At 40.7% G+C, this 24,326-nt stretch overlaps 1 protein-coding gene across 1 annotated transcript in view; it reads left to right on the top strand.

Annotated features, from left to right (window-relative positions):
• The first annotated feature begins 1,334 nt into the window (after positions 1-1,334).
• LOC124267664 (atrial natriuretic peptide receptor 2-like) overlaps positions 1,335-24,326 on the top strand; it is a 30,508-nt gene continuing 7,516 nt past the window's right edge. Inside the window, exons 1-17 of the mRNA XM_046702635.1 lie at positions 1,335-1,790; positions 13,513-13,622; positions 15,210-15,344; positions 15,500-15,703; positions 16,643-16,749; positions 17,111-17,218; positions 17,350-17,457; positions 17,880-18,018; positions 18,518-18,654; positions 19,320-19,428; positions 20,647-20,749; positions 20,846-20,942; positions 21,271-21,436; positions 21,637-21,713; positions 21,967-22,071; positions 22,438-22,509; positions 22,719-22,881. Coding sequence (XP_046558591.1) covers positions 1,588-1,790; positions 13,513-13,622; positions 15,210-15,344; positions 15,500-15,703; positions 16,643-16,749; positions 17,111-17,218; positions 17,350-17,457; positions 17,880-18,018; positions 18,518-18,654; positions 19,320-19,428; positions 20,647-20,749; positions 20,846-20,942; positions 21,271-21,436; positions 21,637-21,713; positions 21,967-22,071; positions 22,438-22,509; positions 22,719-22,881 — 2,143 coding nt within the window. The 5' untranslated portion in view covers positions 1,335-1,587. The remainder of the gene's footprint in view (positions 1,791-13,512; positions 13,623-15,209; positions 15,345-15,499; positions 15,704-16,642; positions 16,750-17,110; positions 17,219-17,349; positions 17,458-17,879; positions 18,019-18,517; positions 18,655-19,319; positions 19,429-20,646; positions 20,750-20,845; positions 20,943-21,270; positions 21,437-21,636; positions 21,714-21,966; positions 22,072-22,437; positions 22,510-22,718; positions 22,882-24,326) is intronic.

Consider the following 24,326-nt stretch of genomic DNA (forward strand, 5'->3'; position numbering starts at 1 on the left):
CTTTATTTATGGTTAAATATAATTAAAGATACTTCTTTACAAAATATTATGAAACGTCAACACAAGATAACATCCAATATTGTTTAACCGCTATAAGAGATTTTATTGACCGTAAAGGACAAAATAGTGGTGAAAAATATGTGAAAATGAGACACCCGGCGTCCGCGGCCATAAACGTCAAAATGTGCTATTCATACGCTTATGAAGTTTTGTTGTCATGTCACCGACATTGTCCAAAAGAAAAGAAGCCTGTATCTCGTCTAAGCTTTACATTAAAAAGGAAATATAAACTTATAAAGTGTGGTCTTGCTTTTTCGAATGAATTGTTTGATTAAATAAATATCTTTGAGACAGACAAGAGGGCATACGTTACAAATACAACAGGGTCCCTATCAACAAAGCGTTCGTAGCGCTACGACATTCGTCAGTAAACTATGGTAAACTATAGAGTTACGACATGTCGTAACGTTACGAACGCTTTGTGTATCGGGATCCTGATGTTGTAACTTACGACAGTTTAATCATCCTAAACTTCAGGTAGTTTCTGTGTTGCTATTTTCTTAAATTATAACTTGTCGTTACATCAACGCTATTTTCAATAAACTGCTACAGTGGAAGTGACATAGAGACTTGTGTCACCCGTCTGTCAACAGGATCCCGGTTATCGGTACAACACCTGGCCGAGGAAGAAAACCCGAGATTATACAGGTCGAAGATGTCAATGAGTTAGACCAACAACACCAGCATGGTGTAGAGGAACCAATGATTATGGGGACTCTGGGATTCAAACCACAATCATAGGATTCTGGCTTGACCAAGGGATGTAATCTTGCATATCGAACTATGGCCGCCTTAGGCAACTGGGCCACCCGTTTACCCATAGTGGTTGTAGAACGGTAAACTGAAGTATATTGTAATCAATCATTCAATGGTATGTGAGTTATTCTGTATGTGCGCAGCACATCTTCTTGTTCGGAACAAACACTTACCTCTGGGCATTTCGAAACTTTCCCGGTATAGTTTTGTCAGTTACTTTATTTAAGACATGCAGGTGTGTCCCGAGCATGGAGGTCACCTGTGTCTGCCACACCTACCACCAGCACATCTAACCCCCAGGAGATCTATCCCTCCAGAAGATATAACCCCCCAGGAGATTTAACCCATTATTCGGTGGTTATCCTGGATCTAATTCCTACACGAACAAGCAGCACACTACATGCCATTCCCTTGTCATTAAGCTGTCATGAGAAAACGTATTGCTGTCCACAGTCTTGGAATACCTCATATAGTTTGACGTCATGGTACTGTAACAGATATAACTGTTGAGACTTCAGAGAAGCCTTGACCACTGTGCCACTGTCCGAGTTTCTGGGACCATTCATATAGTGGTCACTCCGTCTGGTGTCATCCCCCGGGTCATCAGGCTGTAACAGTCTTGAATTAGCCGGTTTGTCACCCTTCCCGCCATGAGTGATGTATGAGAACAAGCAGACGACTTGTCATCATTGCGCTAGAAGCAGCTTCTGTTGTGTGTTACCTGCCAGATGAACGGTGTACAGCCAGGCTCGGGCTGGTAGACCAGGGACAATGTACACCTGGGGAGTGTTCCTCCTTCTCCCCATCCTCCTGCTACACACACCCAGCGTCCAGGGGGACAAGCGAGAGTTCAGAATTGCCTGGATGGCACCAAAGAGGGAGTACAACAAGTTCAGTGCTGCCACTTCTGTGAATGCTTTAAAGTTGGCCTTGTATTCTATTGGGCGAAAATATCTTACAGGACATCCTATACGGTAAGTTAGACGTGGCTGTTATCGCCGAATACCAAGAGCGCGTTTATAAATAGTAATCACTTTCAACATTACATTTGCCAGTACTTACATAAGTTGCTAAGGTAAACACAAGAATTATACATATATAACGCCACTAGTTATCGTACCTGGTGTGCAGGGCTTAGAATTGGTCTTCAAAAACCCATGCTTGCCATGGGAGGCGACTAAAGGTATCGGGTGATTAAGATCGTTTGGTCGATGCAGATCATCGTATCCCAGTTATGTAGTTCGACACTCATGATGCTGATCACAAGATTGTCTGGTCCAGACTCGAGTAGTTTCATACCCCTGTAATACAGCAGCAATAACAACAAACAAACATGTTTACCTACTTGAGATTATAGTATACGACAAGAGAAAAACACGAGCAAAACTAGAAAGGAATACATCCTTGCATGTGATGTGAGCTCTACAATAAACCAACATGGTGATATATACCTACTCTCCGGCCACAATGATTCATCGCTTGCTGATGTCCTATAATTTGGGATCTAAGTGGAAATCAACACAAGTGTTCTATTTCACATTCTTTACATAAGATGCATGACTTTCTATCGGCTACTTCACGATGGTAACAACATATAACACATAACAGTAAATAATATAATGATAACGATAATGATAACAGAGCTTCTTAGGAGAAGGACAAGGGTACCCGAGTTGATGATGAACCTAACCAGCCTACAGTGCCAGGATCACCCGAACCCTCATTGTTTTATGCATCTGTAAAATATAATATATAGAACACACATATCATGTTATAAAGTCAAAGGCACAATTAAATATGCTGTGCTTTGCTTTGACATTCTTATTCTTTTGGAGCTACTGACTGGATAATTCAGGGTATAGATCCCCCAAACTCACTCTACCCTCGCTAGTATATTGTTTACCAATTATGAAGGGAGGGTGGGTTTACTTCATGTTATCATACATCATGACGGAATGGATAGTGCACACATGTATTCTTCTGATGATTCTCTTGTGATGCATGAAACCATGGCATTCCAAAATGTCCTGAAAGGAGTCAAGATGTTGATCTCACTGATACTTATGTACCACTAGGTATAGAAATGAGTGTCAAAGAAGGTAAGTGTCATTTCATATAGACACAAAGTAAGTTTTGTTCAAGGTAAGGCTATGTGAACGACCTACTGGGTGGGTTTAGGTTGTGCAGTAATCGCGTGATGTAATCTGTGCTTACGTGAGTCTAATAACCAGTGGATCCTGTTTATCAAGTTTGTTGTTCAACTCAGTGTTTGTTTACTCCAAGTAATTATATACTTTGACATCATTCTGTCTGTCCAATGTCCGTTTACTGCCAATACATATTACAACTGTTGCCCCTCGAGAACTGTCGTGAGCTGAGAAATTTTGTCACTTCATAACTTCACTTCTATGGAGCAAAGTCCTGTTGAAGCACAACCCCGATTTCTGGTCTATTTCATCACTTCTCATTGTGCATGTCTTAATGACTGTTAACGTCGTTATAAAACCGGCGGCCAATGTCCGAACTAGAACAAGGATACCACGCACCCGTGCATGCAAGTCGCTATAAAAGTGACCTTTCCTTGGAGTCAATTCTAACCCTATTTTAATGCCGGTGCAAGTCAGGTTGGATCCTAAGTTTATTAGTTTTTCGGTCACACTTCATTTCACGAAACTCTAGGGTATACAAAACGTATTTTACACTGTTGAGAGTGTACTACTTTCCTTCCAACAAACCGAGAATACCCCTCGTATTGTGCACTGCCCTTCTCAGCGTGCTCACTTTGCCCTGCAGCAATATCATTATGCGTCTCAGGTTCTGTCTGGATGTCGGACAGCACAGATGTTGGGGCTGACGCTTTTAGGTTAATGTTAAATATAAATTGTCCATCACCTTTCTAAAATTGATTCTTTACGAGAGAGGTACAAGGAACAAAAGTAATCAATTTATCTGAAATGACATCTCAAATCTGTTGTTGATGTCCACACATTACCGGGTCAGCTCCTCGTCATGTGCCTCGTGGTTGCAGTCGTAGTCTTGCAATGCTGACATGTGTGACAGGTTTATCTGTTGTTTGTTCTGTGTGTCACGCGAGGCTCTAGTTCCTAAAAAAGAAACAACACTATGTCTTTGAAAACGAAGAAAGAAACCTAAAAGATTAAAACGTTTTGTAAAAAAACATGATATCACCTTAAAATATAAAAAACTGTTAATATGACAACTGATTATAACAGGAAATAAACTGACGGACGAATTATGAAAATTCAAATAAATGTCTGGGACAGGATTTTAGACAGGGGTGGTTAAAGAGAAAAGAACTATGAACATTACTTTAACAGGAGTTTATAAATGAGCGAAACGGAGCAGAAGACTCTGTATTTTGTAATTTAGTAAAGTCCTATTGTTAAATCTTCAGACTTTCTACATATGACCAGTTTGCCATTAACGCAACCGACCTATATACATTTTGTGTCCTTTAACTTTAACATTTACACCTTCATATTGTTTGTTTGAACAATTGTGTTAAGTCTAGTCATAGAAATGCTTGTTAATAACTGTTTACTACAAAACTGTTTTCCGTACTTCATGAACACATGCACCTGAACAGCATCTTGCAACAAACAGAACGTTTGTCATCACCATTTGGTTCCCTCGACCTGATATGTCTTACCGTTTTTCACGCACATTGTGTCAGTGGGGGTGCAGGCGGTTGAGCTTGTCCTAATTCATCTCATTTTGACCGCTATTTCGTCATATATTCGTTTGATATACCGGTGACGTACACCCTAATTATATATTCTTATATGTGCCATGTGTATTTATTCAACATTTGGATTGTTGACATAACCCAAGCACCCGCAAATCAGTCGTATGTAGGAACATGCAGGTCTATCAAGAAATACATGTCGCTCTAGTCACGACCGCTTGCTGGTGAACATTAGATTGTGGTGATTTTGTGGGTTTTTAGTTGTAAACCAAACTACATTCTCTGGCGTTCTGGCGGACGATCAGTTATCATGTACAGGAATCAGGTGCAGCCAACCCTATTTCGGAGTACAGGACATAAACCACAATGTACAGACAGCCATAAGCCAATAGCAATATATTACAGCATCGTGACTACAATAAGTCATATCAAGGAACACCCATCAAACGATGAAGTATACTTTGTCTAAGTGAGTCATAACTGATTGGTTTACACTAATGGCCCGTATCCTCTGAGTTCCAACGTAGCATTAAAGGACAAATCTTTAAGGTAGTATTGTTCGGGGACCCAAGTTTGATATTCTGGGGACTGGGATTTTTGTCAGCAATGACATATAGTAATCAGGTATTGTTTTAATTTTGTTCTATCAAATGACCGTTTAAACAATAATTATAGTTTGAGAAAGGAGCTCGAAATTTAGAAACAGTAGACTTAAAGAAACTGTTCTAGAAGACCGACCAGTTAATATTCGGGGGTCGGGGGTGGGGAAATGAGAATTTATTTATTTAGTGGTTGACCATATAATGTCCACTGACCTGTCATTTACATACTTTTGTCTGATGGAAGATACTTGAATGTCTAAATACCAGTGTAGTTTATGTCCCTATGGGGGACCTCCGCCTCTGCCTGTGGCAGTATCACGCCCTTAATTGCCTCGTGTACTGTTAATCCTGGAACACAGAGATCATATTAGCGAAATGTATGTAATAAATGTCAGGTAGATTTCCGATCATATTCTATCTACATTCTGACCTTATTTCTCACAACACAGGTAGTATTTCTCCTAAAACCGTTACTCTGTCAGAGCCTAGTGTTTAGCTACACATCATCTCCCTACACGGTACTAATGACATATCCCACAAACACACTTGTATATATCACAGGACTGCTGCCGTAACACAGAAGGGCGCCTCGTCTACTGATCCGATATCCAATACTGCTAACTCGCCAATACTGCTCCTCTCTCTCACCATAATTATTTTTTATCTCAATATAATGCAGTTATATCTCAGTAATATCGTTTCTATGCCATATTACACTGTTTCAATATCTCACTATACTGTTTCTATATGTCACCAAACGAATCTTATATAGATCTACATAACGGTGGTTTATATCACTATATGTACTCCATATCTCACTTGTATAAGTCACATTTCTGTAATGTCTGTAGCTTATCATACTACTTCGAAATATCTCAGCAATAACTCTCTTATTAACCATGTTCCACACTGCAGAGATTGATAGATTGATAGATGGATGGATGGATGTTTTTTTTAACGATTTCAGAAATTTTGCAATGACAGTGGATAATATGTCAATGAACACAGAAGTTCCCTCAGAATTTAAAACTGCATTCATTCATTGCACTTTGTGTGTAGTAATACAAAAAGTGATATTAGTTGTGATAGCAGTATTGTTCAGACAATGAAACATAAAACATATCGAAAAAGTGCAAGAAACATATGTGTAGTTTCGTGTTCTATTGCCATGAACACACAGTGTGCCCCACGCACATCTATCAAACATGTGACACATTTATGAGGCGTGTCATTGTGTGTGATAACGACGTACCAACATGGATGTTCATGCTCGGGATCTATAACACTGGTCGTGATAGTGACTATATCATGAGCATATATTTGTTTCAGCAGCATTACAGCTACGTGATACTGTTTGTATACAAATTGTTCGCGAAAAGGTGAGCGTATCCTGCCCCACCTGTGGTCATTTGTTCCCTTGAAATAATTCGGGAACGTATGGTATAAGTAAAAACAAGGACTGACGTGTGGTATAAGTCCCTTAAACCTACCCTTAAATAACCTTATGCTATATGTGTTCTGACGAAACGCAATCTTGTTTGTGATACTTTCATTTGGTAGTACATAATATGGTGCCTGTTACCCGTTATGAAAGTATCTCATGGTAAGAGTAATATGATCCCATTTTCAGCTGCATGCCAAAGCTTTCGGTGTACCAGTATTACCAATCAGTGTCGTATGTTGATATTTCCTAAAGATGCAAGGTCCGAGATCTTTGAAAATAGAGAAGGATGATGCATAATTATTTTATATGTCTGTTTAGTAAAATGTATAGATCTTCTGAAACACAGTGTTCCGAGAAATACAGGGCAGTAAATTGTGTTTCTATTGCCATGAACACACAGTGTGCCCCACGCACATCTATCAAACATGTGACACATTTATGAGGCGTGTCATTGTGTGTGATAACGACGTACCAACATGGATGTCATGCTCGGGATCTATAACACTGGTCGTGATCAGCCAGCCACTGGCGAGTACTTACATCTTGAAACCCATTACAAGAAACAAACAGAAAGTGACATTGATAACTAAATTTGACCAGGAATAACCATCCTGTCTTCAGACAAGCAGTCTGGTTACATCGCATGGTGCTGTTGATGTGTGAATTACATGTTGATGTTGGATACACATGGGCAACAGGTGCTGTTTCATGCAATCTGGTTAATCAATATCAATTTATGTCCCAGTACGTTAACTGGTAAGAAACCAATCACCAATGCTAAATATCGACTTTTGGCAGGGCCCGTAGACATTTTTGGCAATCTCAGAATATAACCAAGTTTAATTCTGTCGACCGATATGTTCACCTTTTTATACCACTATACCACATGGCAAATGTATGAAGACATTTCATTGCATGATTCATTGGACATTTCTCTCTAAATGCGGAGACTATGAATGGTGCATATCTTTTTTCAAAGTATCAGGACAATTTGTCCAATCGATTCATTCTTTTATTTACAGTACTGAAAGGGCCATAGGCCTATAGTACAGTCTTACATACTGTTTGATTTGGGGACGACATGAGGGTATAGACTTTGTCTATTCGGGGGTTCAAATAGAAATATTTCTTTGTGTATTCTTTTCTGATGTTTGTATACAATAGACAAACAAGCAAAAACATATATTATAGTATTCATTTTCTACCACCTGCTAAGTACAATATTTACACAATGGGTTTTCCCTTGATATCCCCGAATGTCTACCTTTCTCTGTCAGAAGATCATGAGAACAAAATGTGAACCGGACTAGTGCTGGTCGGAATGTCTTAACATTAACGTCTCAAACATATTTCTCATCTCAGTTATCGTTACTTGTATTATCGTAAAGCATCACCTTGTTGTAACATTTCTTCTGATACCTCGCCCTCTTAAGCAGTCTCATCCAATATGTTATTACTTTTATGTAACTAAATATATACGTAGGGTATCTCCCACATTCACCATAAACTGTAACATTTGGGGTGTTGGCTATTACGCCTAAAAATCTTTTGCACGCATATAGATGTACCTTCTCTAGTGTGTCATAGATTTTTTGACCCCAAACCTCTGGACCATATTATCAGTTGTAGAGTACCCATGCCTAAAACCAGCTTGTGCTTCATCTATTTTATCAAAGGAATCGGCCCCAAATAGTAAACGTCTGTGTATAATACTGGTAAAAATCTTACTGAAAACACTCGAAAGGGTTATACCCCTATTATTGTTGGTGTCATTAGTTGACATTTTGTCACCCATTAGATCAAAAGTCAGGTGAAGTGCACTGAAAAAACAAGATGGAAACGATACAGTTCATTATATCATCTATGTATAATTGGGGCCACGGCAGGAGTAGTCATCCCTGTTGATACCAATAGTGCTCTTCTACTTGCTTTCTCTAGGCATATGAATCAGTGTTTGTGCTCGGAGTTGACAAATCATGTGTATTTGGCAAAAGACTTCAGCTTAAGCTTCATGTTTAAAAATGGTACAATAGACAATTCTCTTCGAGCAAATTATCCACCTTAAATATACGAGACATATAACCACACGTATTAGGAGGTGACTGTCAATAGGCAAATGTTCAACATGGATTTTTGGTTATGTCGACACATAGTATTCCACTTACTCCAGTCTTGGGTTTGTTAAGTACGACGATGTAGTAGACTATTATCGTTTAAATACGATATCGGAGAGCATGACGAAAAATATCAACACAGTTCTATGACACATGAAATGACTTCAAAATTCCAATAGTCAGCCATTAGCTCCGATCTTTGGTCACATCGTTTTACATACAGTGTCATACAAATGTTGTGTTTATTGAGCAAGGTTCCACGTTTCAAACTCTTACTAAGGCTCCAAAAATATATTTGCTACAGGTTCACGTTTCGCAGTTACTTTAAAGTCATTGATGACTGGATGAAAGCCTGGATGAAAATCGATAAGTATAATAAATGACTTCGTCTGGGGTATAAACCAAGTTTATTTTGTTTTCTCATCTTTATCTGGAATGTGGAACACATATCACGGAATGAGAAACCCTGTAAGCCTCAAGTGCCACCGTGCTTACAGACGTCAAGTTGTCATCGTGAAGTTGTCATTTACGTTTAAAACTAAACATAATTTGCATCACAGGCGACATGTTTACGATGAGGGTTATCACATGTGTCATTTTCATTGGAGTAGATTTTCGCTTTATTGTGTATATCAAACAAACACTTCTACTTAAAGTCTTTCATCGGTGTAGGGAATGTTCAGATGGTAACGTGGGATGTACAAGGGAATACGGGTGATCAGTTTAGAGGGTTCCCAGATCGGAACATACATTCACAAGGAACATACATTCACAAGGGACATACATTCACAAGGGACATACATTCACAAGGAACATACATTTACAAGGAACAGACATTCACAAGGAACATACATTCACAAGGAACAGACATTCACAAGGAACATACATTCACAAGGAACAGACATTCACAAGGAACAGACATTCACAAGGAACATACATTCACAAGGAACATTCACAAGGAACATACATTCACAAAGAACAGACATCAATTCTTCCTCGCAGCTCATCCGTTGTTCCGTTGTATGAATCACTGACCGTCAGTATAAATATAAACATAGAAAGTCTGAATGATTCAAGTATTTGGTAACATAAAGTTAGTTGGCCTTCATTAACAATCACTTGCAATTTGTTATGTAGATTATAGACAAACTTTATTGATCAAAAAACTTCTATATTTCGTGAGTGCGACTTTTCGATACAGATGTGTGTATTCCTGCTTGACTACGGTACAAGAATATGTACGAAATGTCTCACTCACGTCCTGCTTGACTACGGTACAAGAATCTGTACGAAATGTCTCACTCTCGTCCTGCTTGACTACGGTACAAGAATCTGTACGAAATGTCTCACTCACGTCCTGCTTGACTACGGTACAAGAATCTGTACGAAATGTCTCACTCTCGTCCTGCTTGACTACGGTACAAGAATATGTACGAAATGTCTCACCTACGTCCTGCTTGACTACGGTACAAGAATCTGTACGAAATGTCTCACTCACGTCCTGCTTGACTACGGTACAAGAATCTGTACGAAATGTCTCACCTACGTCCTGCTTGACTACGGTAAAAGAATCTGTACGAAATGTCTCACTCACATCCTGCTTGACTACGGTACAAGAATCTGTACGAAATGTCTCACCTACGTCCTGCTTGACTACGGTACAAGAATCTGTACAAAACATCTCACTCACGAAATAAAGAAGTTGTTATCCATAAAGTTTGTCTATATTGTACTTTCCAACTTCTAAAAAGTCACTCAAAGAAGTTATGTAATGCAGATATCAACGAACATGTCTGTGAACTAGAACATATCTCTGAGGCCTATCTATCATCATCGCCTTCATAAGGCTCCCACCAGTATGCTTACTGTCGTCTTGACTTAATCCGTTTATCATTCTTAACTTGTCTGGTGAAGACTCGATTGTTGTAACGGGCTGTAGTTGTATACCTGTAATACCGCTGTGCGGCGTTAGGAGACAACCGAATCATCAGTTTCATATGATTGGTTTGTACCCTGCACCTGTTTCAGCAGATACTCGGGGCTGCTTATTGTGTAACGTCAACGAGTTTTGTCTAAGATGCATAAGTTTCGGTTGTGACAGGAAGGGTTGTTGTTAGGTTACCTGCTGACTCAGCAGATTACGGGTTCCGTCCCACAACATCCCTGCAAGTCTCGAGTACTTACACACTGACATATACACAGCGACGTATTCATCATCACTGCTTGTAGTCGACAACGGCAGTCTGGTTGTACAACCCTCTGACACAGTCCATCAGTTGTAGGGGATCTAGGACATATCAGCCCAGCAATTGTCACTTGGAGGTTAACGACCCAGATCCCTCAAAACACAAACAACTGTCCCCAACAAATAATGGATGACCTTTGATGTCTTTTAATGTCCTCAATGTACATGTGTATGAAACGGAATAATACAACAAACTGACTAGTGATTGTCTTCATCTACATTATATTCTTCATATATCCTTTTTACGAATTATTATGCTTTAAGAAATGTGCTCAGCCAAAACATTACCATGAAGCAAGCATAGTTACGGCAGGTGTATTTATCAGAGTTGACATGTTTACAAGTATTACCAGGTGTTTCCCTGTTCACCGACGTATCGATGCATCACTAATTTCCACCTGGCTATCGGTCACAAAACGCCTTCACACGGATCGATTCACACATGCGTCAAAAGTTTTCAAAACGTGAAATGTACGGCAATAGCTACAGAACACTGTGGAGATTTCTCATAATTGTTTTAATGTGAATAAGAGCAACAGAACCCTTCCATAGCAACATGTAATCTATTCTATAAATGCAGAGTAATCTCTACGGTTCCGGTCATATCATTAGCATATGTGGATGAATCACTCTTAAATACTGGTGACACCAGGTGTTCGGGAAAATATGGTTTATCCTGCCCTTCAAATAGTACACGTAACAAGCACACATACAGGCAAGTCAATCGTTAGCGGAATATATACGGGAATTTATTGCTCCAGTCGAGAAGGGATTTGGATAGGACACCATTTAAGTCACTGATGCGTCAAGTTTGGAAATGTCCTCCGCATGTCTACCCCAATATTGTGTCTGGTGTCAGAGTACGGAATATGTTGTTGGAATCTACTAAAGGGTAAAAGAAGATATACGCTTTGACAGTTGTCCAAACAATTCAAACGTTATCAAAACATTTCTTGGCTGATGAAAATATTACAAAAAGTTATCGAAAGGTTTCTACGCTTACATTGTCGCTGAAACACTGTAAACTTTGGCCAAAATATTACAAATGTTATCAAAACATTTCTAGACTTAAAACTGACTCAAGATCCTGAAATACCCATGTCGAATACATCAGCAACGATAAACATTTATTTTTCAGACTCCATCAAAAATCCGTGTCAGCTTACTTTTGCCTGGCGGTTATATTACATCCATGTCAAAGTCAAAGTCAAAAGATGTTTATTGTATGAAAGGCCTCCGGCCCATATACATGAGAGTTACAGTGATAAAGGAATATTCTGGATATTTACATATATATTTAAGGGTATACAATTCGCTTTATTAGAAGATCTCTTTTAGCTAATGCATATTTTATATATAAGGACAATTGAGCAAGAATATTTTCATTATTGGTTTGTAACAAAGATATATATGCATAATGGGACTGCTTTGCACATCCTCTAATCTCTGGATTATATGTACAATCCCCAACACAATATATTATGCATAATGCAGAATATGTATCTCGCTAATGTTTTTAACCATTACGAAATTATATTGGGTGTGTTTGAGAAATGTTCCTCTGATCTGTTACATCTTACGATGAGCCTTAAGGACAAAGATCCCTGCACTACCGAATGCCCTACCTGTACAACTTTTACCAACAACAAGGTGCTACCTGGCGTCTGGCAGTACCGCCTTTGTTGTTTCCAAAAGCTGTTAACAATATACTCAATTTTAAATGTGTTATTGTAAAATGTCATTCAAATGCATAATTATCCCATAAAATGGCACAATAACACTTTCTCAAATTGAAATAGGAAGACATGTACATGGTTTCGCCTTAAAATGTGGAATTATCGGCTTAAGTTTTAAGTGCTCCTAAAGCATACCGGATACCGCCATTATTGTTTTTGTTTACTGCTACAAGTGCGGCCGATCCCACCTGATGAGCACATCCAGTGAATATTTATCACGAATTCCAAAAGATTTCATAACACTTGAAGTCGGTGAGGAGGCCAAGATGGAAAACCATTCGCCAGTGCCGCCGTTCACACGGGTTCGCTTCCCAACATGGATACAATCTCTCAAACCCATGTTTCGTTCACCTGTGCTAAAAGTGTTGTAACAGTCTGCTCACGTACAGCTCACTCAATGGTAAAGAATGTGTTTTTCGTATAATAAAAGAATTTACTTAGGGATATTAACTAAACCAACATTAATCAAATGTAATAAACAGAGAAAACAGGAAGCAAGCCAAACAAACAAAGCAAACAAACAAACAAAAATAATAAGAATCTTGTCTAGGAACCTTATGTCTCCTGCTATGCATGTTCCTTCAACGTTCATGCTTTTTTCTCGACAATGTTTTGAGTCACTGTAAACGCGTTGGGTCTAACAAAACACGATTATTTAAAGGATACCAGCTGTTAGTGTCTCGGTACCAGTGCCAGACACATCTCTTGGCAACTTTCTGGACATGTATTTGTGTACTTCAGACCTGTGACCTACACAGCGGATTCCTATGCTCTATATGCATTGAAAGTAATCGATATCCGACACAACAGCAATACGGAATTATTATGTGTGATATATGCTGTCTCCAGGGTGAAATGGTACGACAGTGACTGCAACTCCAAGGCCGCGCTCACCTCCGCCGTCGACGCCAAGAGCACGTTTGACCCACATCTCTTCCTTGGACCCCCGTGTTCCAAAGGTAGGAACAGCTATATTGGGGACCTCTGTGTTCCACAGGTAGGAACTACTATAAAGTGAGACCTCTGTGTTCCAAGGGTAGGATCAGCCATAGATTGAGACATCAACAGGTAGCAACAGATATATAGTGAGACCTCTGTGTTCCAAAGGTAGGATCAACTTTTTATGTGCATGAGATTTTGGTGTGAATGTAATTATAAGTTTTAGCACACTGCTTTCATATTATTAACAGTACATAACGCTTTAGCCGTTTGAAAGGCAAACTGCCTCACGGTAGAGGTTTCCAAAAGAGATACAGGTAATTCAAGGTATCAGATGAATTTATATTGCTACAAAAATGAGTTCTAAGAAACGCACGAAAACACGTTTGAGGACATTCAAGAAACACCTGTATATATGAAGTCTCTACCTGCAGCCCAGCGTCAGGCAATACATCAAAGACAAACTTTCCTACACGCATAACCTTGAAGCACCTGTCTGTCACGAGAAACACTGACACAGCGACGTGTACTGATGACACCAGGAACAAACGTCTTGTCTTCTTTGTAAGAAAATGCAAAGGATCAAAAGAGTTAATTAGTTACTTCCAAGAATAATCTCAGACAGAAGGACAAAGTTATGTCACGTGTGCAGCAGCTCACGACCGGTCATAAGAGACATCCATTATACAGGCAATCCTGCATCCACTACATGTACCACGATGTGGGTGACGTAACTGCATTTGTACTTGACAGTCTTGCACAATAGTTCACAGTACACAGTTGGTAATCGTTAAATGTATATATTTTAGTCACTAATGCGTCTTGGTATTTGTGGCTATCTGATAAACAATGTGAGGAGGGTTTTATGCCTGTAGTACATGTACCTCTGTGTTCCGCAGGTAGGAGGAGCAACATAGTGGTATCTTTGTCAATGCGTTGTAGCCCCTGATAAATAATGTGAGGAGGGATTGCTGAAGCCTAACTTTGAAGGATAGATTGAAGAAGTTGGTGGTTCATTATTTGTCAACAGCCAACTCAGTACAATCTAACTGCCAAGATACTGGAGGGCCTTGCTCCCACTGGTGGAGAAGAGATCTTCGTGTAAAGTCCTCCACAGTGGAGGTGGAAATGTTAGAGCCAGAGAATACCCAGTAACGATGATGCCTGTTGGAATATACTGGGAGATTGTGTACTAAGTTTCTATACAACCTATGAGCATGAAAGGTATCACTGTTGAACCAACTGCCACCATACCTGCAACTGTCTCCTCCCACTTCACCTGTCCTTATCATTATGTCTAGAATACAGTTGGGTCTCCTGGTTATACAGGTCTCCAGTAACAGGACAGCTTCGCTTGACATTGAGGGCAATGTCTCAGGTGGTTCTCCTTCAGGCAGTCACGATGACCACACCGATAAGTTGATGTGAGATTTAACTCACAAAGGTGTGTGTTTGTTATCACCGCAGAATTCGATGGATGAAATAGCTAATATGTTGACATAGCTTCTGTTGCAAGCTGCCTGCTTCAATTTTGTTCAATTGCCAAGGATGATTTACCCCAAGCATAACGATACTAACTGTGTTCATGTGACGTTCTTTACCTCCAGGCATGCGGCCCGTGGCTCAGCTGGCGTCCCACTGGAACATCCCCGTCTTCGGCTGGGTCTCCAACGACCACGACCTCAGAGACAGGGACATCTATTCTACTCTCATCAGACTTCTTGGACCCCTGAACCAGTTCTGTAAGTACACAGGACACCGATATGCAACTTAACGTGATTTCACCAGTGTATGTATTCCTCTGTCATTGACTTCAACGTTAGACATTCTGGTTAAATGAAACAAAATAAACTATCTTGGTCCCACAGTATGATTAGTATGCTTGTTTTCTTACCAGCCACGACGATGCGTTACGTCTCCAGTATGTTCAACTGGAAGCGTTTCGCCATGATCCACGACAAAGACGGGTCCTACAAGTCGGTGTATGAAGCTCTGGCCAGTGACACCACCAACTTCTTCACGTCCACACACTCTGTGACCCCCAGCATGGACGACGAAGAGGTCAAAGAAATATTCCTCCAGGTCAAGAAGTACGCCAGAAGTGAGTGATTCTAGAGAATGAATATGCCTCTTCCTTCGAATGCCACCTCACAAAGACATGCAGGTAGTAATGGTGCGTCAGCTAACACACATTTGAGAGTAGTACACATGTCAGTGACAGCTCAGGCTGCCAGCTAACACACATTTGAGAGTAATACACATGTCAGTGACAGCTCAGGCTGCCAGCTAACACACATTTGAGAGTAATACACATGTCAGTGACAGCTCAGGCTGCCAGCTAACACACATTTGAGAGTAATACACATGTCAGTGACAGCTCAGGCTGCCAGCTAACACACATTTGAGAGTAATACATGTCAGTGACAGCTCAGGCTGCCAGCTAACACACATTTGAGTAGTAACACACATTTGAGAGTAGTACACACATGTCAGTGACAGCTCAGGCTGCCAGCTAACACACATTTGAGAGTAGCTAACACACATTTGAGAGTAATACACATGTCAGTGACAGCTCAGGCTGCCAGCTAACACACAGTAATTGAGAGTGACAGCTCAGGCTGTCAGCTAACACACATGTCAGTGACAGCTCAGGCTGCCAGCTAACACACATTTGAGAGTAATACACATGTCAGTGACAGCTCAGGCTGCCAGCTAACACACATTTGAGAGTAATACACATGTCAGTGACAGCTCAGGCTGCTAAATAATGCTACTTATTACTGACGGGATTACCTTCTAGGTTGGTAAACCCAGAGACATGAGGTGAATGATTTGAAGTCAACTGACAGCATGGTTGGCCTGGGGAACTACTGTTGCAGTGTGCTACCATTTGCAATATTTAGATGAGTACATGCTAAGATCGAACATGGTTTCCTGATTACCAGACATTAGTTCCTCCACTTGACAGATGATGAGAATAGTCATGACTGTACCTTTAATCCATGGGAAAAAACGTTCATGTTATGTTCCGTGTTGCCAGTCATCATCTTCGCCGTGCCGTGGTTGACGATGAGGAAGTACATCCTGGTAGCTCACCGACTGGGGCTCACGACGGGGGAGTTCGCCTTCATCTGCATCAACGGAGATGTGAGTGTCACGTATACACGTCACTACTGCTAAATGCCATATATTTCTATCGCACATGTAGTTATTTGTCATGTCACTACTGCTAAATGCCATATATTTCTATCGCACATGTAGTTATTTGTCATGTCACTACTGCGAAATGCCATATATTTCTATCGCACATGTAGTTATTTGTCATGCTGCGTTAATATATATTTACTGTTTGAAACCCCAAAACTTGTTTTTCATGCTTATGTTCTGAATGGTAATATTTCGTCTTTAGAATAAATACCGTCAGCTTCTTTCAAATTGTTTTGCAAAACATCGGAGTGAGAAATGCATTTATTGATAGCTTCATGTGAATACATTTGCCTCTTTTCAGGTGTATTCGGGCGAGACGCTCGAGGCAGATGTTTTATCAGACCGTGTGTGGCGACGAAACGATTCCTTTGATGAAGAGGCGAAGTTTGCATTTGAGTCCGTGATTCATGTACGTATTCTATGGTGTTACTTCTCACAGACAGTTAATAACCAGTCAGCTCCTATAAGCGTCAGACATGACAGAGTTGCCACATGGCGATTGTGGCCACATGTTCACGTGTCAATGTGTTCTCTCCCCAGGTGATTCTTGTTGGGCAGGAACAGCAGACTTACAAGAAGTTCAAAAACCACGTTCAGAAGATGGATGCAGTGACGAACGAGTTGTGGGATATTCCTCAAGGTTCTGACGTATGTACTTCACTTGTTCTGCATTTCTTATACGCATAGTGCACTGAACGGTATTTTGGTAACATTATCACCGTGAGATATATACCGCTCTGTGTGATAACTTTATCGTTGCCATGTGTGATAACTTTATAGACACATTGCATACTAATTTCGTTTCTCATCTGCATCATAGCGTAATTCGTGCTCTGTGTATGAATTAAAACATCACAGCATAACTACAATGTGACACAGGCATCTGGAGACCATCCTCTGTCTAGTTACATGTCGTTGTACCGCACGGTAAGACGGAAAGCACAAGTCGTGGTTATTTCCAGGCTGTGCGATACTTAACTCATTCATTGTATTCATGACTATTCAGTGAAATAAATACGTCATTAACGTCACATCCATGTACGTTATATCCCCGCTCCTCTCATCTCCAGCAACTGGACGCCTACGCCCCCTTCTTGTATGATGCCACGGTGCTGTGGGCGATCCTAGTCAACCGCTCCATTGTGTTGGGAGGCGATCCAAAAAATGGCAGCCACATGTTCTCTATGGCACAGGGCGTACAGACGATTGGTGAGAGCGAATTCCTCACAAAGGTTGTATCTCTTTGTTTTGACGTCAGGTGTTGTGAACTTGTCCGTGACTAATGCAGGATATGTGCCAGAACCCAGCTTACATTACGTTGTAATAAATGGATTGGTGTTGATATTCGAATGTCATAGGAAACATTGCTAAACTATTTATACATAAATAGCTTACCCGTGCTCATTTATATTCGTTGTATACGGAGTCAGGAATTCGATTTACGGATTCTATCGACATTAGCACCAAAAAAAAAAAACATTCAGAAAATACAACAAAAATCCTTTAAACTATTTATATACGTAAGACATTCATACAACAAGGGTTGACCTCGTGGCACCAGACATGTTTCTTGCTTTGTTGTGAATGCCTGTAACCCTTCCTTCCTGTACCTGTTTCTACCCCGGGCGAGGTCACCTATACATTATTCAGTGTACAGTATTCCTGAAGCCGCCCTGCATATTGCACTGGGACGTGTTTTACACTTCAGGTGTGACGGCTAATTTGGTTCTTGACAACTTCTGTGACCGACTGGTCAACATTTGGCTGCTTGACATGCAGCAAGACGGCAATTTCACCACCATCACCGAGATCTACAACACCCTCAACGGCGGAATGGTGTTTTCGGTAAGATCAGAACGCCCACTATTAAAGGCAATACGAAGGGAAAATCGAACGCATGATAAGGTGGCAGAAAACGGCTCTAAATTGAGTCAGTTGCCTTAAGTGTCAGCAGCAATATGGAACAAGGTCTGTAAGATATGTCATTAGACTTTCGAATCTCCACAATATGTCACTGACGTAGGTCTTTAATCAAACCTTTCTGGGTTCCTGAATCCGTAAAAGTGTTAGAAGATGGCAGGAATGAGATACGATACTCAGACAAAACCTTATTCCGTCGTGGATACTTTCTAGAAACTGCCCCATCATAAAACCTCTCGAGTCAATCCTTACGTTTGTCAACAGGCAATAGTATCAGTGTTAAATATTCTTGTTTCCACTTCAAGACACGCCTCTGTATCGGCGCGCTTTAATCATATCCTGATACCGACAGCCATCTCTAGATCTCTAGATAACAATCTCGTGATAACAATGAACGGGCAGTTAGGTATGTGTGTCAATCTCTATTGAATATGGGCACGTAAAACAGCTAAATGGATATACCTCACACATACAATGGAGTTTAATATTTGGAATGAACCTGGCTGGGACTGCAAGGTGGACGTGGTAAGTCTGGTATGTCTTCTGTGGGGTTTCATCACTATATCTTGTATTAATTGTGTTCCTGGCAGAAACTGGAGAAGACGATCAGTGTGAGATGGCCCGACGGGAAGGTGGGGCAGGAGAACGCGCCACCAGACATACCCACCTGCGGCTTTGAAGGGGAGAAATGCCGTAAAGGTGCCCACGGTGTTGTCATTCTGTCAGATAGTTGTCTCTATGTTAATGCAACCAAATACGTATTTGAACTTAAACTAAAAAAAAGAAGTACTGTCGGAAATAGAAAAAATTTTTTTTCACATTTATATCTACAATTTAGGTAGTAAATATGTGAAAGTGTGAAATATCTGTTAAACTAAGTTCGGCCTAACTACAGTCGCAGTGGGAGGGAGATAGGAAATGTAAAAGAAGGATTTTACTGAGGAGAGATTAGTGCAGAAATGAGCAATGCGGGTTTTTTCTATGTCCAATGCGATTTATTCAGAACAGACCATGGCTTTATGCAAATTATTGTATTACAAAGGACACTTTTTAAATGATCTTTTTGAAATTTGACTTAGCTTCATTATAAACGATAGCAGACGTAAAAAATAACAATTTTAATACTGAAACTATTAAGGATGTAGCTACCATGGCGTCTCACTATCATTAAAAAAAGAAACAGGTAGGAGGGGTCGTCTCAAAAGCAAAACCAGGACGGGTGTCGCAGACGGTGGTTGGGGTCGGGCTGGGGAACTGAGATATTAGCTAAGATAAGATAATCAATAGAGACATATTCAATACACATAAAAAAACATAAAATATCTTTGAGATGACCCCTTGTGCCTGTGGGCAGCACGTGCATTTCATGCCATGTGAGTCGACGGTCCGTCGTCATACCTGGCTGAGCGACCTAATTGCCATCTATAGTCTGATCTATTGTTTTCAGCAGCTATTCGTATTTTTCTGTTTTGCCCGATTTTACGAGTAAACATGCTTTTCTGGATATCCTATTACGCATCCCCCTGAACGCCCAGTTAGGCCGATGTGGGTTATTTCGACATATGCTATTTGCAATTGTGTAAATTTCAGTGATACAGAGTAACAGCCTAAAACATGAATTTTTCTATTTCCGACAGTACTTTAGGCTCCCCAGATACTGGACAAAGCGTCTTTAGGCGAATCATTCAACAACAACCTGTCTGTGATATATACATGGAATGACATGGGCATCATGAAGTAACTGAATGACTCCATTCCAACAATATCAAGGCAGGAAAACCAGACATGAACCTCACGAACTGTAACCTTCAGTAAAGTGAACACTCTGCCCACTAGGCTACCTCATCATCACACGTTATACGCATCACAGTTTCCGCATAGTGTTAGAAGCAAATAACCCAGTCTTCTATTTCTCAGAACCTGACTCCAGCGAACTCGGCTACGCTGACACCATCACGGGGGCGGCGGCAGGGTCGTCAGTCGTCCTCATCATCGCCATCGCCGTGCAGGTGTCACTCAGGTGAGCATCTCCTTCTGCAGTCCGCCTGCACAATAAACATTTGGTTCAACATCTGGACATGCATATATTTATTTTTAAAAATGTGATGTTCTTCAGACGTTACCGACGTCGCCGACAGCTGGAGAGTATGTTGTGGCAAGTGAAGTTTGAGGAGATCGACTTCGTGACGGCCATTCTCTGTGGCAGCGTCAGGGTAGGTAACTCCTGTTGATGTAATCGGTAAAATATGTCTTATGTGTTCTAAGACTGTGTTTACAGTTACCAGCTATGTAAAGACTTGTTGAGTAGCCAGGGTTTGTGACACAGTGACGAATGTTCAATGTAACGTCTGCTGTCTATTTGTTTAGTGCTTGGTCTGTAATACATTAAATCAGCTAATGGTTCCAGTTACCCAGGATGCATCTCGATGAAATATTTTCGGGTTCTTCCAATGATGATTATTATAATTATGAGTATTACACAGAACACAAGATATTAATGATACCAATATCTTTATGCAATCAATCGCTGCTTGTTTCCAGTCCAGCTTCAAGAATTTAGCCCGTCGGTGGAATTCTAAAACCCCTAAGGGAGTGACGAAGGCACGCGATGTTGTGAGTTGTGCTGATTCCTACACAGACTCCCCACGGTCATTTCACTGTATGGAGACTGGCACCACCATGTTTGGTTCCGTCGCCTACATCAGAGGTAGGAACTCCGTCGATGACGGACCTTGCTATTTGGGAGAAAATACGTAGTCTAAGTTATCTTGGAATCGAATTCCAGTAAGCTTTACATTATGGTACAAGCTTTTCTCCTACAGTGACAACTTGAAACATTGATAAAAGGATTGAACTTACTCACTTACTCCAAAATGGTATATATCACTGCTGGGTTTTTTATACCAGGAAGTCTGGTGTCCGTCAAGAGAATGTCCAAGAACAGTGTCAGCCTGACCAAGGATGTTCTCCAGGAACTCAACCAGGTTTGTTTTCTATCCTGTTCGTTTCCAATGATAACCTCGATAACCTGGACCCTCGCTTAACGGACCATTAACGTTCGGGACGTGTCAAATCATCCAATTATAGTTGCTTCGTAATTAGTGTTTGTATATTCAGAAGAGCGTTGATCCGGACGTTTCCACTTGGAAATGTCCTGTTTAACTGGCTGCGGGTTGTGCTCGCTACATGGTGTCCAGTCCACACAAACAACATCAATGACACACGTGTTTGTTCTAGTTGATGGAACTGAAGAATCAGAACGTCTGTGCGTTTGTTGGCGCATGCGTAGACCCAGGAAGGATTTTGCTGCTGTGGGAATATTGTGCGAAAGGCAGCTTACAGGTACTGTACCATTAGGGGACAATAGTCTGTTGGTCATACACTGTATGTACTATACTATGGGGATGCAGATTTCACGGTCAAGTATTATGATGTGGACAAAAGCTTATAATTTCTGAGTACCAGTAATATACACAAAGACAAAACAAGTCTGTTTCCTGGCCACCCTGAAAGCCCGGTTCGCCATTGCTTCAGTGTTTATTTATTTGTGGAACATTGCAAGGTACTTTCGTCTCTTTCGTTTCTCTCGTACTACTGTTCAGCTGAGCTGATTCGCTAACACACAATTTGAAATGTTTCTCCAGGCTAAACCACCGCATACACCATAACCATTGTGCTTTAAATGTTGTCAACTCTTGATATTCTCAGGACATCATCTGGAACACCAACATCAAGTTGGATCAGCTCTTCAAGTTCGCCCTGTGTCAGGACGTCGCTAAGGTAAGACGCAGGACAAAGTGAATGAGTGTTGTTTAATGCCGCAGTCAGCAATAACACGATCCACATGACGGCGTCTGTATCTGAATCTGACTTAACATGGTTCATAAAGTCCTCAAAGTAACTGGGTTGAAATACTATGTAACTGGGTGTCCACTTTATGAGGTGTATACAGGGATGAATTCTGAATATATGTATATATTTGATCTAAGGGTCTGGAATACATCCAAAAAAGTCCTGTAAATTACCATGGCAACCTGAAAAGCTCCAACTGTGTTGTGGACAGTCGGTGGACATGTAAACTCACGGACTTCGGTGTCCCTAAAATCAGGTCGATGGACAAGGCGTCGATACCCTTCGAGGAGAACGCAGACAGTAAGTGTGGTAGATGTGGTGGATGTGGGTTACTGTAGTTTTATAAAAAAAAAGTTCTTTCGGTTTGTTCAGTTTTGAACCTCAATTCTTTTTGAATTTTGAATATTATGACAATAAACATTAACATTATACAACTATTGCCATTATGTTATTTTATGAATAATATGACTCGTATTTCTGGTAAGAAAAGCCGCTGCAGCGTAATGATGCTGCTTGTGACGGTGTTGTTGGATGGTGACGGTGTTGTGGATAGTGACGGTGTTGTTGATGGTGACGGAGTTGTGGATGCTGACGTTGTGATGGTGACGGAGTTGTTGATGCTGACGGTGTTGTTGACGGTGTTGTAGATGGCGACGGTATTGTGGATGGTGACGGTGTTGTTGATGGTGATCATAATGATTTTGTTGCAGCTATGTGGAGGGCATAGTCCTCCAAGTCACGATTTATTTGACACGTTGGTGTCTGTCGAGGACGTTCTACTATTCCGACTCCACAAACAACAATGGAGCTTAATAACAAAGGCCATTCGATACCATAGATATTGGATGGTTTTACACGTTTAAGAAGTCCGATAGTGCTCCCACAATGGTGTTTTCGTCGTTTTAATAACGTTTATAGTAACGAAGTCATATTCAGAAACTCACATCAGTCCAAAGGTTAGTTCAATTTTGAAGAGTATTTCTCTGGTGTTCACCCAAACTTTTGAACAACCTCCCAACCTGGAATAAGCTGTAAACTAAGAACATTCTTTGCTTTGCTTCTATAACTAACATCATCATCATCATCATCATCATCATCGTCGTCGTCATTAGGATGGCCCCTGAGATCCTTCGAGCAGGGTCACTGTACTCAAACTATTTCAGCAGAAATATGTGTTCGACAGGAATGAGTTTATTGAGTAGGATTCCCATTATGTCACGGCGTGCAACATGTAGCTTAATGCAGGAGGAAAGCCGGAAGTGATGGAAGTCACATAAGTTTACCACGGGAATGAATAACACTGTGAACCTTGAAACATTGATAAACCGGGAGTCGAAGCCACGGTCATAGATTTCATGCGTGCCACAGGCACCCTGCTACAGCGAATCTGGGCGCCCCAGATGTCAGACCCAGCTGTGCACCTCTTACCACATTCGTCTGTTTCTCATGGTTACATATCACCAAATGTTTCCCATTGACTTCTATAGTGACGTTATATTTTTTTTAAATAACCCAGGCTGTCAACAGCCATTCCATGTATACATGGGCACAGTCTGGCCTTTAAACTCCAATAAAAACTCCGGCTAACACAGGAAGCTGAACACATCAACCCCAGTTCCGCACCAAATGTCACCTACTTGAAAATATATATACACACATTAAGCATAAGTCATGGTGATAAAAATGACAGCACTAAATACTTAAAATTGTGGTCAGTTTTAATTATACTGTCCAGTGAAAGGGGC

This window comes from Haliotis rubra, unplaced genomic scaffold (assembly GCF_003918875.1).
Source record: "Haliotis rubra isolate DU_JTF1 unplaced genomic scaffold, ASM391887v1 Scf133, whole genome shotgun sequence".
In the NCBI taxonomy this organism is placed as follows: Eukaryota; Metazoa; Mollusca; class Gastropoda; order Lepetellida; family Haliotidae; genus Haliotis; species Haliotis rubra.